The sequence below is a fragment of the Odontesthes bonariensis genome, chromosome 14, assembly GCF_027942865.1.
Source record: "Odontesthes bonariensis isolate fOdoBon6 chromosome 14, fOdoBon6.hap1, whole genome shotgun sequence".
In the NCBI taxonomy this organism is placed as follows: domain Eukaryota; kingdom Metazoa; phylum Chordata; class Actinopteri; order Atheriniformes; family Atherinopsidae; genus Odontesthes; species Odontesthes bonariensis.
The window spans coordinates 4,157,619-4,171,061 of record NC_134519.1 but is presented as its reverse complement, the minus strand read 5'-3'; the positions used below and the strand labels follow the sequence as shown (position 1 = coordinate 4,171,061).

Sequence of the window (13,443 nt, the reverse complement as noted above, 5' to 3'; positions counted from 1 at the left end):
TATAATTCATGTGTAGTACTGACAAGGTGCAGATAAATGTTATGTGCAGGAGTTTTTTTTCTGAGGATTTAAAGATCAAAAGATAATAATAATGAGAATTAATAATATAAAAATGTGCATCCTCAGATTCCAGGAAGTCTTTTAAGTAAGTTTTCCTGGATTTTTCACTGTTCTGTTTTTAGCTGTACAATCTGACAAGTTCAGTCTTCATCCTCATGTTTAATTCACATCAGGCATAGCTCTTAAGGCTTAAAATATAATACAAAAGGCATTATTTAACTCATCACGTCTCCAGTTTCTGCTGTCACGATCATTTGAGATCTTAAAATTAGGACTTTCATTCGGAGAGGTTTGACAAACCGACTGTTCTCAAAAAGCTTTAGCATCAAAAGACAAAAATCACTGTCAATCAAGCTATAAAGGTTCCCAAGAATACATTATAAATGTAAGCAAATCCAGTTTTATTCCTGTTCAGATGTTAGTTTCTTATAGATTAAGCGTGATTTCTGCATGACTGTCATGAAAAATGTGAAGAATGACTCATTTCCTGCCAGACATCATCCTCAGATTACTGGCTAAATGTTGACGTGTAATTAAAAATGCAGAATGAGACACTTAGTCTGACTCTGATTGTATGTGAAGATGATGAAGAATCTCTCCAATGAGCGAAACCGTTTTCATGAGGCGCAGAAACACTAAAACAACAAATCCTGAGTGTAATAATCTCCGAAACTCCCACTGCCGCCTGTCACCGTGTTTATGGAACAACAGACGTGTCATCAATCAGCAGGTTCTGCATGGAAACACTTAAAATTGCCTGAAATGTAAAACTGTGGAGGTGGAATGCTGTCTCTGCCAAAAGCATGATTAATGTTGTTTCCGCTGCTGCGCTGTGAATAAATTGATATTTGGGTCGTTTTCATGTAAGGAGACAGAAAGCAGAAGGAGCATCTTGTAGTTTATCATCCGTTTGTTTCTGCTTCATTACCACATATTAAATGCTTGTTAAACAGCAAAAACAAACACTTTCACCTAAAAAGGCAAAATACCCGACTCCAACAGACTCCACTAAACTGCTCCATATTCATAAATCCCCCAAATTAATCCTTGTATGATTATTTCCGGAGTTCTATAAATATTTGTTGGTGATGTCAAGCATCAATCAGTCAATAAAGGACTGACGATGCAGCTGCCTTTCTTTATAAGACGAGCCACGTTACAGCGAACACTGGCTCTGACGTTTTCATTATGCATCCACCAAGAGAACATCCTGGCAACAGAGATGTAAAACAGACACAAAGAGATGAAAAAAATCACTTTAAATACATAAACTCTCAAGGATACGGAAGCGTATTGCATTCACTTAAAAAAAATAAAAATAAAAAACTCTTTTTTCTGTCTAATTTATTTTTGGGTTTGTTTTTCAGGGTAATTTTTCTGTTTTTCGGGGTAATTTTTTTCAGAAATATAGAGATACTTTGAAATCCCGCGAGATTATCCAGCCTGCAAGTGACTCCGGTGGACCAAAGGTGACTCCTGCCCCCGACCATACATGCCCCGTCTTGAACACTTTGAAACATTGCTATGTCTAGGAGATCTGAACGGGCTTTCCTTCTGAACAACCGCAAAGTCTTCAGGTGCCTGCGTAAAGTCGACAAACTAATAGTTCTACCATCTACATGACTTAAAGACAGGACTATCTCCCAGTGTCTTAAACCCAGGTCAAAGTAAAACTTGATTAAACTAAACAAACCAGTCATGTTTTCTTCCATTAAATCGAGCCCTCATAAAGGATTGAATGCGTTGATTGTTGCTTTCTAAACTAAAATAAAAAAATTATCCCGAAAAACAGAAAAAAATAGCCAGAAAAACAAACCAAAAAATTAATTAAACCGAAAAATTAAAAAAAACATTTTTTTTTTTTTAAGTGAATGCAATACGCTTCCGTACAAGGAGATTCAAAAGAAATTCAGGGAAAATGACGTGATGTACGGAACTAGATAGAATGTTGCACAAATATTCACATAAAACTATATGGATACACAAAAGAGATGAAAAAGTGACAGAAAAAACACACAAAGATGCACAAAACAACTTCAAAGTGATACAAAGAGATTAAAAATACCACAAAAGACACAAAATTATCACAAAAAGACACCAAAAACCAACTCCTGCCTACCTAGCATTAGCATTAGCATTAGCCACAGCTAGCTCTCCTCTTCACAAAGATCTACGTCTCACTGGGATGATTCCCTCACTTGTTTATCAAGGACAATGTTTACTCTCTGAGCTCCACAGAGAAGCTAAATTAGTAGAAATCATTCACCTTGTGATATTTTATGAGTTACCATCAATGATTTTCTTTTACATCATTGTTTTTATTGACAAGACTTCTCAGCCTCCTCCCTCCAGCCTGGCAGGAGCATTACCGCGGAGCCGCTATTGTTCTCATCATGAGCTCCTCTGGATGAGAGCTCCAGCTAAACGGTCGGACTGTAAACCATAAACAACGTCGACGGAACATCAATATTCATCCACAGCCTGGTTTATGTCAGAGCGGCTGCTGAAAATTTAATCACTCCAGTTACACTTTCCCCAAGTACATTTGTCATGTTGCAGCTCCTGGCAAACATGCATGAAGCGCTGAGCGTGCTCCGTCAGGCGAGGCAGAAGGCTTTGAAAGGCTCTCCCAGGAGGGAGGCGTTTAAAAGCCTTGCAGAGCGCCAAATTATACAGCGTGATTTCATTTATCTGGGAGATGGTGAGCGAGCTCCTTCCCGTCTGACCTGGAATAAAACCCGATTCAGCCGAGACGAAGCCCGACTGCACGAAGAGACTCCAGACAACACAGAGGACAAGTTACAGCCAAAATGACTGCCATGAATTACCCACCACCATCCATCCATCCATCCATTATCTATACCGCTGAATCCGTCGATCGGGTCGCGGGCGGGCTGGAGCCTATCCCAGCAGTCAATGGGCGAGAGGCGGGGTACACCCTGGACAGGCCGCCAGTCCATCGCAGGGCCACATAGAGACAAACGAGACAAACAACCATGCACACTCACACTCACTCCTAAGGACAATTTAGAGATGCCAATCAACCTAACATGCATGATTTTTGGACAGTGGGAGGAAGCCGATGTACCCGGAGAGAACCCACGCATACACGGGGAGAACATGCAAACTCCACACAGAAAGGCCCCAGCTGGGTTACCCACCACCTCTGCCGTCATTTCCCCCTGAGATACAGGCTCACATTTACACCACCAGCATGTTCTCAGGTGACACTGCAGCAAAAATAGGACTGATCTGGAGTTTGATTTAGGGCTTCTTTCACCTCGTATCTGTACCTGCGCACCCAGCCAAACCAGCTCCATCTTCCCCAAAAGATTTATTACAGAAACTGCAGCTGTGCCACAGAAAGAGCGGAGCAGCGGGGCCGAAACAGATCCATCTAAATTACTTTGCTTTATTATGGTTTGTTATTTAGTACAAGAAACGGGGGCCCTTTCTTAGTCACGGGTTATAAACTCCGCTCTCTGCAGGAACCCACTGTGCCCGAGTGTAAAACAACCAATTAGAGGCGACTAACTAGTGTGTAAATGTCTTTGGAGGCGGAGCTGAAGCACAGCAGAGAGGGATGGGAGGGGCCAACAGGTTGTATCCACCCAAACTTTTAAATCCAACTTCTTCTAAAGAATAAAGTTCTGCTTTAAAGGGACAGTTCGCCTCTTTTGACATGAAGCTGTATGACATCCCATTTCAGCAACATCATTTCTGAACATCTTCTTACCCCCTGCTGCGTCCTGTGAGCAGAGTTCCAGCCTCGTTTTGGTGTTGATGAAGGTAGTCCGGCTAGTTGGCTGGGGTTTAAAAAATAAAGCGTTTTGCTTCTCAAAACAATATGTGTTCAAAAGAGTAATACATTTGCATCACAAAATCATTCTCCAGGAAAAAGTCAGACCTCACAATCTCTTGGCCCTATTTTCTCTCCCTTCATATCAATCCGTACAGCTACCTGCCGACAGCCGCGCCTGTTACGCTGTTTACTGCTCGGTCTGCACTTCGGTCTGCACGGCAGGCAGTGATACGAAGGGAGAGAAAATAGGGCCAAGCCATTGTGAGGTCTGACTTTTTCCTGGGGAACCATTTTGTGATGCAAATGTATTACTCTGTTGAACGCATATTGTTTTGAGAAGCAAAACGCTTTATTTTTTTAAACCCCAGCCAACTAGCCGGACTACCTTCATCAACACCAAAACGAGGCTGGAACTCTGCTCACAGGACGCAGCAGGGGGTAAGAAGATGTTCAGAAATGATGTTGCTGATATGGGATGTTACACAGCTTCATGTCAAAAGAGGCAAACTATCCTTTTAAAGCTGAACGAGTGCTGCTAGCATGCGGCACCTGTCCAAGCTGTGAAGACTTTCACGGTAAAATGATCGTATTATTGTACCAAATAGTAACATAATCATGTCAGAATTCCAACCCCAGACATTTTAATTTGACTCCATAATCATTCAAAGTGAAGAAACATGTCTGAGAGAAAGTGAAAAAATGGTTCAGAACAAACTCATGGTTTAACATGTTCTGAACATGTAGCGAGATGTGGAGTATCAGCTTCTCATATCTGACACATATATATATATATATGTATATATATAATGTCAGATATGAGATAATGACACATCAATACAGGTCTTAGACTAAGGAAGAAGACATAAATCTGTTGAGAGTTTCATATGAGGAAGATCACAGTTTCTTCTGTCTTGAGGCTTCAGTGCACAATAAAGTCAGAGGCTTCACATAATTCATCATTTATTCAATGTGCACTTTTGCACCTCAGCAAAGTGAACTCTACAGAAAATGAACAGAAGCCAGTAGACTGGAGTCTCAGCCTGATAAGTGGCTGAGAAGACCATCCACACATTGTCATCCGCCTATCTGAGGTCAGGTCCAGGAGGGAAACCCAGACATCCCTCCCCCCGGAGACACTCTCCAGCTCCTCCTGGGGGATCCCGAGGCGAGACGTATAATCCCTGCAGAGTTCTGGCTCTGCTCCGGGGGGCTATTCCCAGTTGGATGGACCCGGAAAAACCCCAAAGGGAGTCAACCAGGAGGGATCCGAAGCAGATAAACTACCTAAACTCATCTTTTCTATGCCGACGAGCAGCAGCTCTATTCTGAGCTCCTCCCTCCAGATGTTGGAGCTCCTCCCCCTGTCTCTAAGGCTGAGCCCCGGCCCCCTCTGAAGGAAACTTGTATCCACGACCTCCTTCTTTGGGTCTCTACCCAGATCTGTGCCCACAGGTGAAGTTTGGAACAAAGATGGAGCAGCAACCTGAAAGCTTCTTCTCCCTCTTCCCCACCAAGCTGAGAAAAAGTGAAATGAACATCTACACCAGAGATACTCATTGCGCGGCTCCTCAAGCTCTAATTGGTGGCTCGCACTCGCATAGTAGCTTATAACAATATGCTAACAATAATTTCAACTAACATACAGCAAATACTGTAAAGTCTTAAGTATTTTTATTAAGTTTTCGTTTTTGTAGTATTAAGTATTTTTATTAAGTATTAATTAAGGCTTAATGCTGTTCCCTAAAGGGGGCTCTGTTAAACCTGGCAACGCAGCCCGCTTAAACCACCGTCATACCTGACCGCAGAGCAGCTAGCTCCTTTAGCCAGCGCGAGATGCAGGCACAATGGATCGGTTTTTAGTTAAAAAAGGGCAAAAACCAGCACAGAAACCAGCACAGAAACCAGCACAGAAACCAGCACAGAAACCAGCCCAGAAACCAGCACAAAAACCAGCACAGAAACCAGCACAGAAACCAGCACAGAAACCAGCACAGAAACCAGCACAGAAACCAGCACAGAAACCAGCACAGAAACCAGCACAGAAACCATGCTCATCCTGAATGTCTCACTATGATTACAACAACAAACTACAAATACAACATGAAGAAAGTCGAGCACATGCAGGCCAGCTTCAGCTCATCCCAGTATTAAGGTAAATGTGGTCTGAATTGAACATGTATTGGCTGTGTTGTTTCTTTTTCTGTGGGATGTTTTATATGTAGAAATGCATATTTGTAAAAGGAGGACTTTAGTATGTTGTGGTAAAAGTGGCTCTAACCTTGATTTTGTGAAATAAATAGTGAGTATCACTGTGTTAGAGCATCTTAATCCTAACGTGCATCCGAGACGGTAAAGTCTACGTAAGATTGCTTTACCTGCGGGACAAAGAAACCAAAGAAAGGAAACTTTTTCCTCCACCTTCATCCTCGTAAATGAGCCGAACGGAGTCGTTATAATCCAGGAGGCTTCGAGATTGTTAACAGCCAAAGCATCAGACGAACCACATCCTCACACATGGTGGAAGGCTGGAGGGTGGGCTGCGGAACATATGTGGCTTCAGAGAGGCCTCCCAAATGAGAAGCTCTTTACGCCACAAAATGACACAGAAGAGAAGAAAGACGTGGCGCACGCACAGCACTCAGAGTCAGAGCTGCACACTCATTGATCTCATTTGTTCTCCACAGAAGAAGACAGAACGTCGATAAGGTCCGTTTCTGACTGAAGATGACTTCAGTGTGAGGGCCTCGGGGGGGGGACAGTTCCCCGATAACGTGTCTGCTGCTGGCGTGGACAGACGGTCAGCATCAGAGACAGTTCACGTAGAACTCTGAGGGAGACGTTTTACTCGTTTTATTTCAGGGAAAACACGAGTTCATCCTGAGTCTGACGGCAGCAACGCGTCTCAAAAACAGTTGGGACGGAGGCGACAACAAGTAGGTGGAGGTAAAACAGCTGGAGGAACAGGATCCAGGTAATTAGAGCCTCTGGAACTGGAAACCTGCACATCTGGAAACGCTCCAACAAAGCTGAAAGGTATGAACAGGTTTCAGAGCAACATCTGCATCTTCTTCAGGGAAGGCCTGGCTCATTTCAGCAGGAGTTAAGCCGCATCCTGCATCTGTTCCAGCAGCAGGAGAGTCCAGCTGCTGGACCCACCTAGCCTGGGCGAAAGCCGACTGTTGACTCTGTCAAACAGTCTGGGAAAACCCAAGAGGAATCCGTTTCCATGGAGGGCGGGACCTTACCCAGCAACTTAAATTCATTGGAGTAACAGAGTTTTCTTAACCAATCATAATGTTTAGAAATGACGTTGGTTATGCGCCGAGGTTCATGCTTACTCTCGCGAGGCTCTAGCTCGCGAGTCACGCTTCCCACATCCGCTTTCATTATACCGGTACCATTTGATAAATCAAACTTTTCCCAAAGCCAGTTGGAAGGAGAGCTACGACATCCTTGCCACTAACAATATTGAAGAGGCATTCCTCTTGCTCTTGTTTTAATTGTGTAATGATCTCCAGAGTTGAGACAACTTCATGGATAGCTTCTAGCGTTCTTCCGTCGCCATGTTTATTTCCGCTGCGGTTGAACTACAATTATATGGACTACAATGGACTCCGCGCGTGAGTTCTGCGTCACCACTCGCAACTGTTTGCTGATTGGCAAAACACTGAGCGAACCGAGGTAGGGGGATTTGGCCAGACTATGTGCGGAGCCAAAATCTTTGGGCGGAAGTACGTAGGATGGCGTCGCCAGGCTAGGGCCGACCTGCCTGCAGTCCAGATGTTTCACCGACCGAAAACATCTGCACTGACCTGCCTGCAGTCCAAATGTTTCACCACCTGAAAACATCTGGACTGACCGACCTGCCTGCAGTCCAGATGTTTTTTAACACCTAAAAACATCTGCACTGACCTGTCTGCAGTCCAGATGTTTTTTAACACCCAAAAACATCTGCACTGACCTGTCTGCAGTCCAGATGTTTTTTAACACCCAAAAACATCTGCACCGACCTGCCTGCAGTCCAGATGTTTCACCACCTGAAAACATGTCAAATACAGCAAAGCAGAGCCAGGAATTTTCCATCGGACAGGAACGGGACAACATTCATCTCCCTGAGGTCCAGCAGCCGGTCTCCTCGGTCCCAGATGTTTACAGATGTTGTTAAAAGCAGAGGGGACGCTGCACAGTGGGAAACATGGAGCTCATATTTTTCATGAACTAGAAAGAAGGCTCACTGTGAACATTTTTCCAGGTTTCCTGGTTCCTCCTGTGGATGAAACACTGGTTTATGAGAATCACTACAATCCATTTTTATTTCCCTTTTCCTCTGCGTCCCGGCTTCTTTAGGGAAAGAGAGGAGGACACTTCTTTAAGGAAGTTGTCTGGAATCTGAGAAAGAAAAGATAACTAACATAATGGGAGTAGCATCGAGGAAAAAGCCACTGAACTTACTGACTGTTGGTGGCATCAGAGACCTCTGAAAACCTTTAAGGGTTCCTTCAGGGTTCCTGGAAGCCCGGCTGGGGTTTAGTTCTCCTTTAAAGATCTCTGTAAAAAGTCTGTTTGTGTGTTTTAATACTGAACTGCAGAAGGCTGAAGCCCAACACATCGTAGCTCTACTTGATACCCGGCTTCTCCTGGTTATGTACAGATGTTCTCACTCTGAGGTGGTCATAACAACCTGTTCTAACAGTTAAAGCACCAGATGTGGATTAGTCTGCAGAACCTTCTCTTAAACAAAGCTGTGAGTTTGTGAGGAGTTTTAAAGAATATCTGATGCTGTTATCCTTCTCCCTCGTGTCCAACACGTTCTTTGCTCAAATCGAAATTTCTGCCCCTAAGAAACTTGGCAGTGAGTGGAAAAACCAAACTCCGGGCTCCCGGGAGCTCGGCGGCTGACGTCAGAAACGCAACATTTTTTTTTCCGTGTTTTACAGTTAATTCTCAACACCAGTGAATAGCGGGGTGCAGTAAACGCTTGATGCTTCTCCAAGGCTGCTTTTTCCCTTCAGACTCTGCACACAGCAGCCGGGGCCGCTTCCAACAAAGCGCCAAAAGCCATTTTGTTCTGTTTGTCGACACTGAAAGCCTCCTTTTCTTCTGCTCTGTGGACAAACACTTCTGAGAGCCGCGCAGTCAATTATTATCTGGTATCAACACTCGGTTCGGGCGCCGCCATGTGCGGAGCGGCGGGTGTGAATCAGACTGCTAAAAACCTAAAAACCAAGGTGTTTGGTTTGTGTGGCGACTTGGAAGGTTTGCCTCTGCAGGATGTGGCATTAGGCTTGCTGATAAGAGCACGCTGCGTCTCTAAAGGCAAACACTGAGCGGCGGCTCCTCGGAGCCTCGTTAATAAAACATGACCGAGGTGGGATCTTTCCATACTGACAGCTAACACTCATTTACATGACTGCTGTTCTTTTCCCTTAAATATTTAATAAAAAAGTGTGAAACAGTGTAATGAATTCATGAATATTTGATGGTGATACAGCAAGACGCAAACGTGAATGCGAATGGATTCGACTTTAATCAGAATGTATCCCGTTAAGCGGAACCGACAGGAGGCCAGTGATCGGTTTTCAGAATACGGGCGCGTAAACTTGGATTTTCATCGTTTAAGAGGTCACGTAGGGTTATTTTTAAAGGGCGACTTCATATATTTTGTTAAATTTTTGGGGGCAGATTTAACAAAACAGGAAAATCCTTGAAAATAAGAAGATGGAACCCAGCCAGCATGTCCATGTGGGGCCCATAAGGTCTAAATTCAGGCTGCAGATAAGGGTCCCATGTGGGTTTGTCCACAGTTTCCACAGTGGGCAAACACAGGTGAGGCCACCGTGGAAACTGCGGACAAACTCACATGGGACCTTATCTGCAGCCCAAATTTAAACCTTATGGGCCCCACGTGGACATGCTGGCTGGGAAGGAGTCAATTATGTATGATCACGGCCAACTTATCCAAAGTGACCGTGATAATCACACAACGAAACAATCTGATGATAAACAGCGGCACATAAAGCGTGACCCTGAACAGCAAGTAGGAAAATATTTCAGACTTTTTGCTTTATTTCCATCTCACACTTCCATACCAGGCTTTGATCTGCAGGTTACCTGCTCCAGACTTCCTGTTCTGAGTGGTTTCAGGACCACGGACAGCGCCGGAGACTGAGGTGATGATTAAAAAGCAGGTGAAAGATGTTCATATGAGACGAGAACAAGCATCTTAGCATGTTAGCATGAAACCGTCCCAAAGACTAACTCAGAGACAATATGGTTATTTATAATAACCAATAAACCAATTATTTATAGAATCATTTATCTTTCTACTGTTTCCCCTTTTGCATTTCCTCCTACTATTAATTTCCTCAAGCCCATTAACTGACGTGTTTTGTCTGATTTTCTGCATCATTATGCTAATGACAGATGGTCTTCTCACCGGTTGGGTGAGAGATCTCATTTCCACTGATTTTCAGCCCACTTCTTGTGTCCTTTGGCCCAGCTCAGCCTTTTCTCCCTGTTTCCCTTCCTTAAGAACGGCTTCCTGACAGCCACCCTTCCATGGAGCCCATTTCTGGTGAGGCTTGGGCCAACAGCAGATGGATCAGCTGAAGGTCCAGATGCATCTCTCAGCTCCTGTGTCAGGTCTTTGCTGGATGTTTTCCTCTTTCTTAAGGACATCACTTTCAGATCCTGTTCATCTGCTGGAGATAGTTCTTTAGGCCTGACACTTCTTCTTCTGTCCTCCACTTGTCCAGTTTCCTCAAATGTTTTAAGGACACACTGCACACCATGCTGAGATATGCCAAGTTTTCAGCTAACAGCTCTTTGGGAATCACCTTGTTGCTGCAGAAATCCTGTTTTCTGTCTGTCACACTGTGTTATCTTTGCTGTTTTTCACACATGCAGCTAAAGAAATGGGAACAAATCTTAATTCCAGTCTAAAACCCACAAAGAGCTTCTAGATTATTCATTTCTGGTGGCATAAAACACTTTAATCATTTCATTTGTATTCATGGTTCCATAATTAGTCATTAGATTATATCTTATATTCCTTTTCTTATATTTCCATTTTTATTATTGTCCGTTTTTTCCTACTTTTCTACTTTTAGACGTGATAACATTCATTATTTTGGGATTAGGATTTTTTTAAACTGAATTTCTTGTATTAATTTGACTCTTTTGGTAACTGAAAGCAGTTTTAACGTAAATGTATAACAAAGTTGAAACTATGAAGCTGTTTTTCACACATGCAGCTAAAGAAATGTGTGACAGGCTGCTGGGAACAAAGTGCCTAAAGATCCAGTTTAAAACGGCTTCTTTGCTAAGTTGTCTGTTCTGTGTGGACACAACACTGGTTCATCCCTTGAGTTAGGAGCCTTTTTCCTGCCCGAATGGTTCATAGCTCAGAGTTAAGTGGCTTAATGAAGAAAAAACTGGACTGAAAATGAGTGAAAAAGCAGAAAATGTCCAAAGAAAAACTCTGAAAGAGCTTCAGAAAGCTGGAGAACTGTTGCTCCTTTAAAAGATTAAAGAAAGTTTGGCTGCTTGGGAGGAAAATAGAAGGAAATGAGGTCTGGATCAGGACAGTTATTTCAAACAAACGTCATAACAACATGTCAACATTCCTGTAGAAACATCTGTTTCATTTTATCTGAACGGTTTTGTCTTTGTGGCTCGAGGAACCATCTTTAATTTGGCTGTGTGGTCTCAAACGGAATCTTGAACAAACAGATTTGTTTTCAGAGAAAGAACCCATTTGGATCCATGAAGGAAACTTTCTTCTCTGTGAAGCTGCTCTTAAACACTCTGATCTAAATGTGATGAAACATCTGTGAGCCTGAACAGGAAATCAAGCATTCCCAGAGCAGAGTTTTTACTTTATAAAAAGCTAAATGATGCTCATCCCTTTAAGCACTTGATCCTTGTAAAGTCACTCCAGATAATCAGGGCATCATCAGGAGCCTCCCCGGCAGCGCGGAGCAGACACAATGCAATCAGAACTTAATGCCACGTCCCCAGAGAGCCGCAGCTTTGATGCTGCCTTCCACCAACATGCGGGATTATTAACGCGATTCTCAGTCAGTTGAAGGAGCTCGAACAGGCCAATAAGGACGCAGACACTTGATAAAGTACACAAGCTGCTATAATTAGCCTCCTGTGAAACCTCATGACATGAAAAGGTCAGTGCAAAGCCAACATGAGCTGCAGCGGAGGCAGTAAAAGTGATATCAGAGCGTCCCAGGGGGAATATCCCACTCATGATGCTGCTTCTGCTGCAGCCTGGAACTGCGCACTGATCTGGATGGAGATCATGTCAAACTGATTGTTTTACGCACTCACACGCGCACCGGCGGCACGTCTTACCTGTGCACTCCTTGCCTTTGCCTTTGCACTCCCCGCTCTGTGGGTAATAAGACGCCCGAGCCTCCGGCAGGTAGAGCAGCGGCGACAGCAGGCAGGCGGACACCAGGCACCGGAGCACCCCGCCGGGACGCCAGCGACACCTCCCCGCACCCGATGGCACCATGATGGCGATCCGAGCTCCAGACACGGGCGCGCAAATCTTTTGTGTTCAGGTGAAAAACGCGTGCGGACACTTTTTAGTGTCGTAATCCTGACAGAGAGGAGAGGAAACGCGCCTGGCTGAGTCGCGCTGTGTCCCGCAGAGGGAGAGCTCAAAGGATGGAGCGACGTGCACGGAGCTTCTTCCCGGATTCCGCGTTCAGGAGGCTTCGGAGGCGGCCCGATGTGTCCAGGGTGGAAGCACGGGAGGCAGCGGCAGCATCCCCGCCATTCGTCCTTCCTCTGCACCGAAGCTCCGCGTCTTTTCCTGCAGATTTATCAACCACAGCGTGAATCTAACCGGCTGCCAAACACGCAGAAATCCTCCTCGTGCAGAGTCCCGTGCAGACTGACCACCGGGACGCCCCGGCGCTGCTTTTCCGCGCGGTAACGAAGCGGCGCGCAGAGAGCGAGCGGCAGCCGCGACCACAACAAAGAGATCCGGACTGAGGACAGGCAGGCTGGCAACGTTAGGGGATGCAACGCTCCCCTCCACCTCCACGCCCCTGACGCACACGCGCGCGCGCGCATGCACACCTCAGATGCAACTGCAATCTACCAAACGCAGCAAGGCCGCAGAAAACGGGCTGTGTGGGGGGAACAGGACACCGCAGGGAAGTGACGTCCGCGCGGATTGTGTGAGAAGGAAAGTTTTAAAACACAGAAGAGAAATAATCCTTTTTCAGCACAGAGTTTATTTGTTTATTTGTTTATTCAAAAGAGTTGGTGTGGAAACAGACTCACAGTCACACCTGATGGTGAATGTGTCCAAACATCTGCCATTTTTACTCTGAATTATCCCACATTTCAGCATTAAACTAGAATGCGACACCATGGAGGGAAGATTTCCCCTCATCTGCTGCCCTGTGTACAGTTCAGGGCCTCGACTTTACCTTCAGTTTTATGGGAAACTCAACAGCTTAAATGAGCAGAAATTAAAAAAGGGAAGATTTTTACACAGAAATCTTTATAAGATATAACACAGACAAACAGCCTTCAGTTATCAGGCCCCTCTCTGT

The 13,443-nt window shown here is 44.7% G+C and overlaps 1 protein-coding gene across 1 annotated transcript in view; it reads right to left on the bottom strand.

Annotated features, from left to right (window-relative positions):
- The window catches only part of tmeff1a (transmembrane protein with EGF-like and two follistatin-like domains 1a), a 147,262-nt gene extending 134,267 nt beyond the window's left edge, over positions 1-12,995 (bottom strand). The window contains exon 1 of the mRNA XM_075482641.1: positions 12,227-12,995. Within this exon, the coding sequence (XP_075338756.1) occupies positions 12,227-12,389 (163 nt within the window). The 5' untranslated portion in view covers positions 12,390-12,995. The remainder of the gene's footprint in view (positions 1-12,226) is intronic.
- Positions 12,996-13,443: the final 448 nt, after the last annotated feature.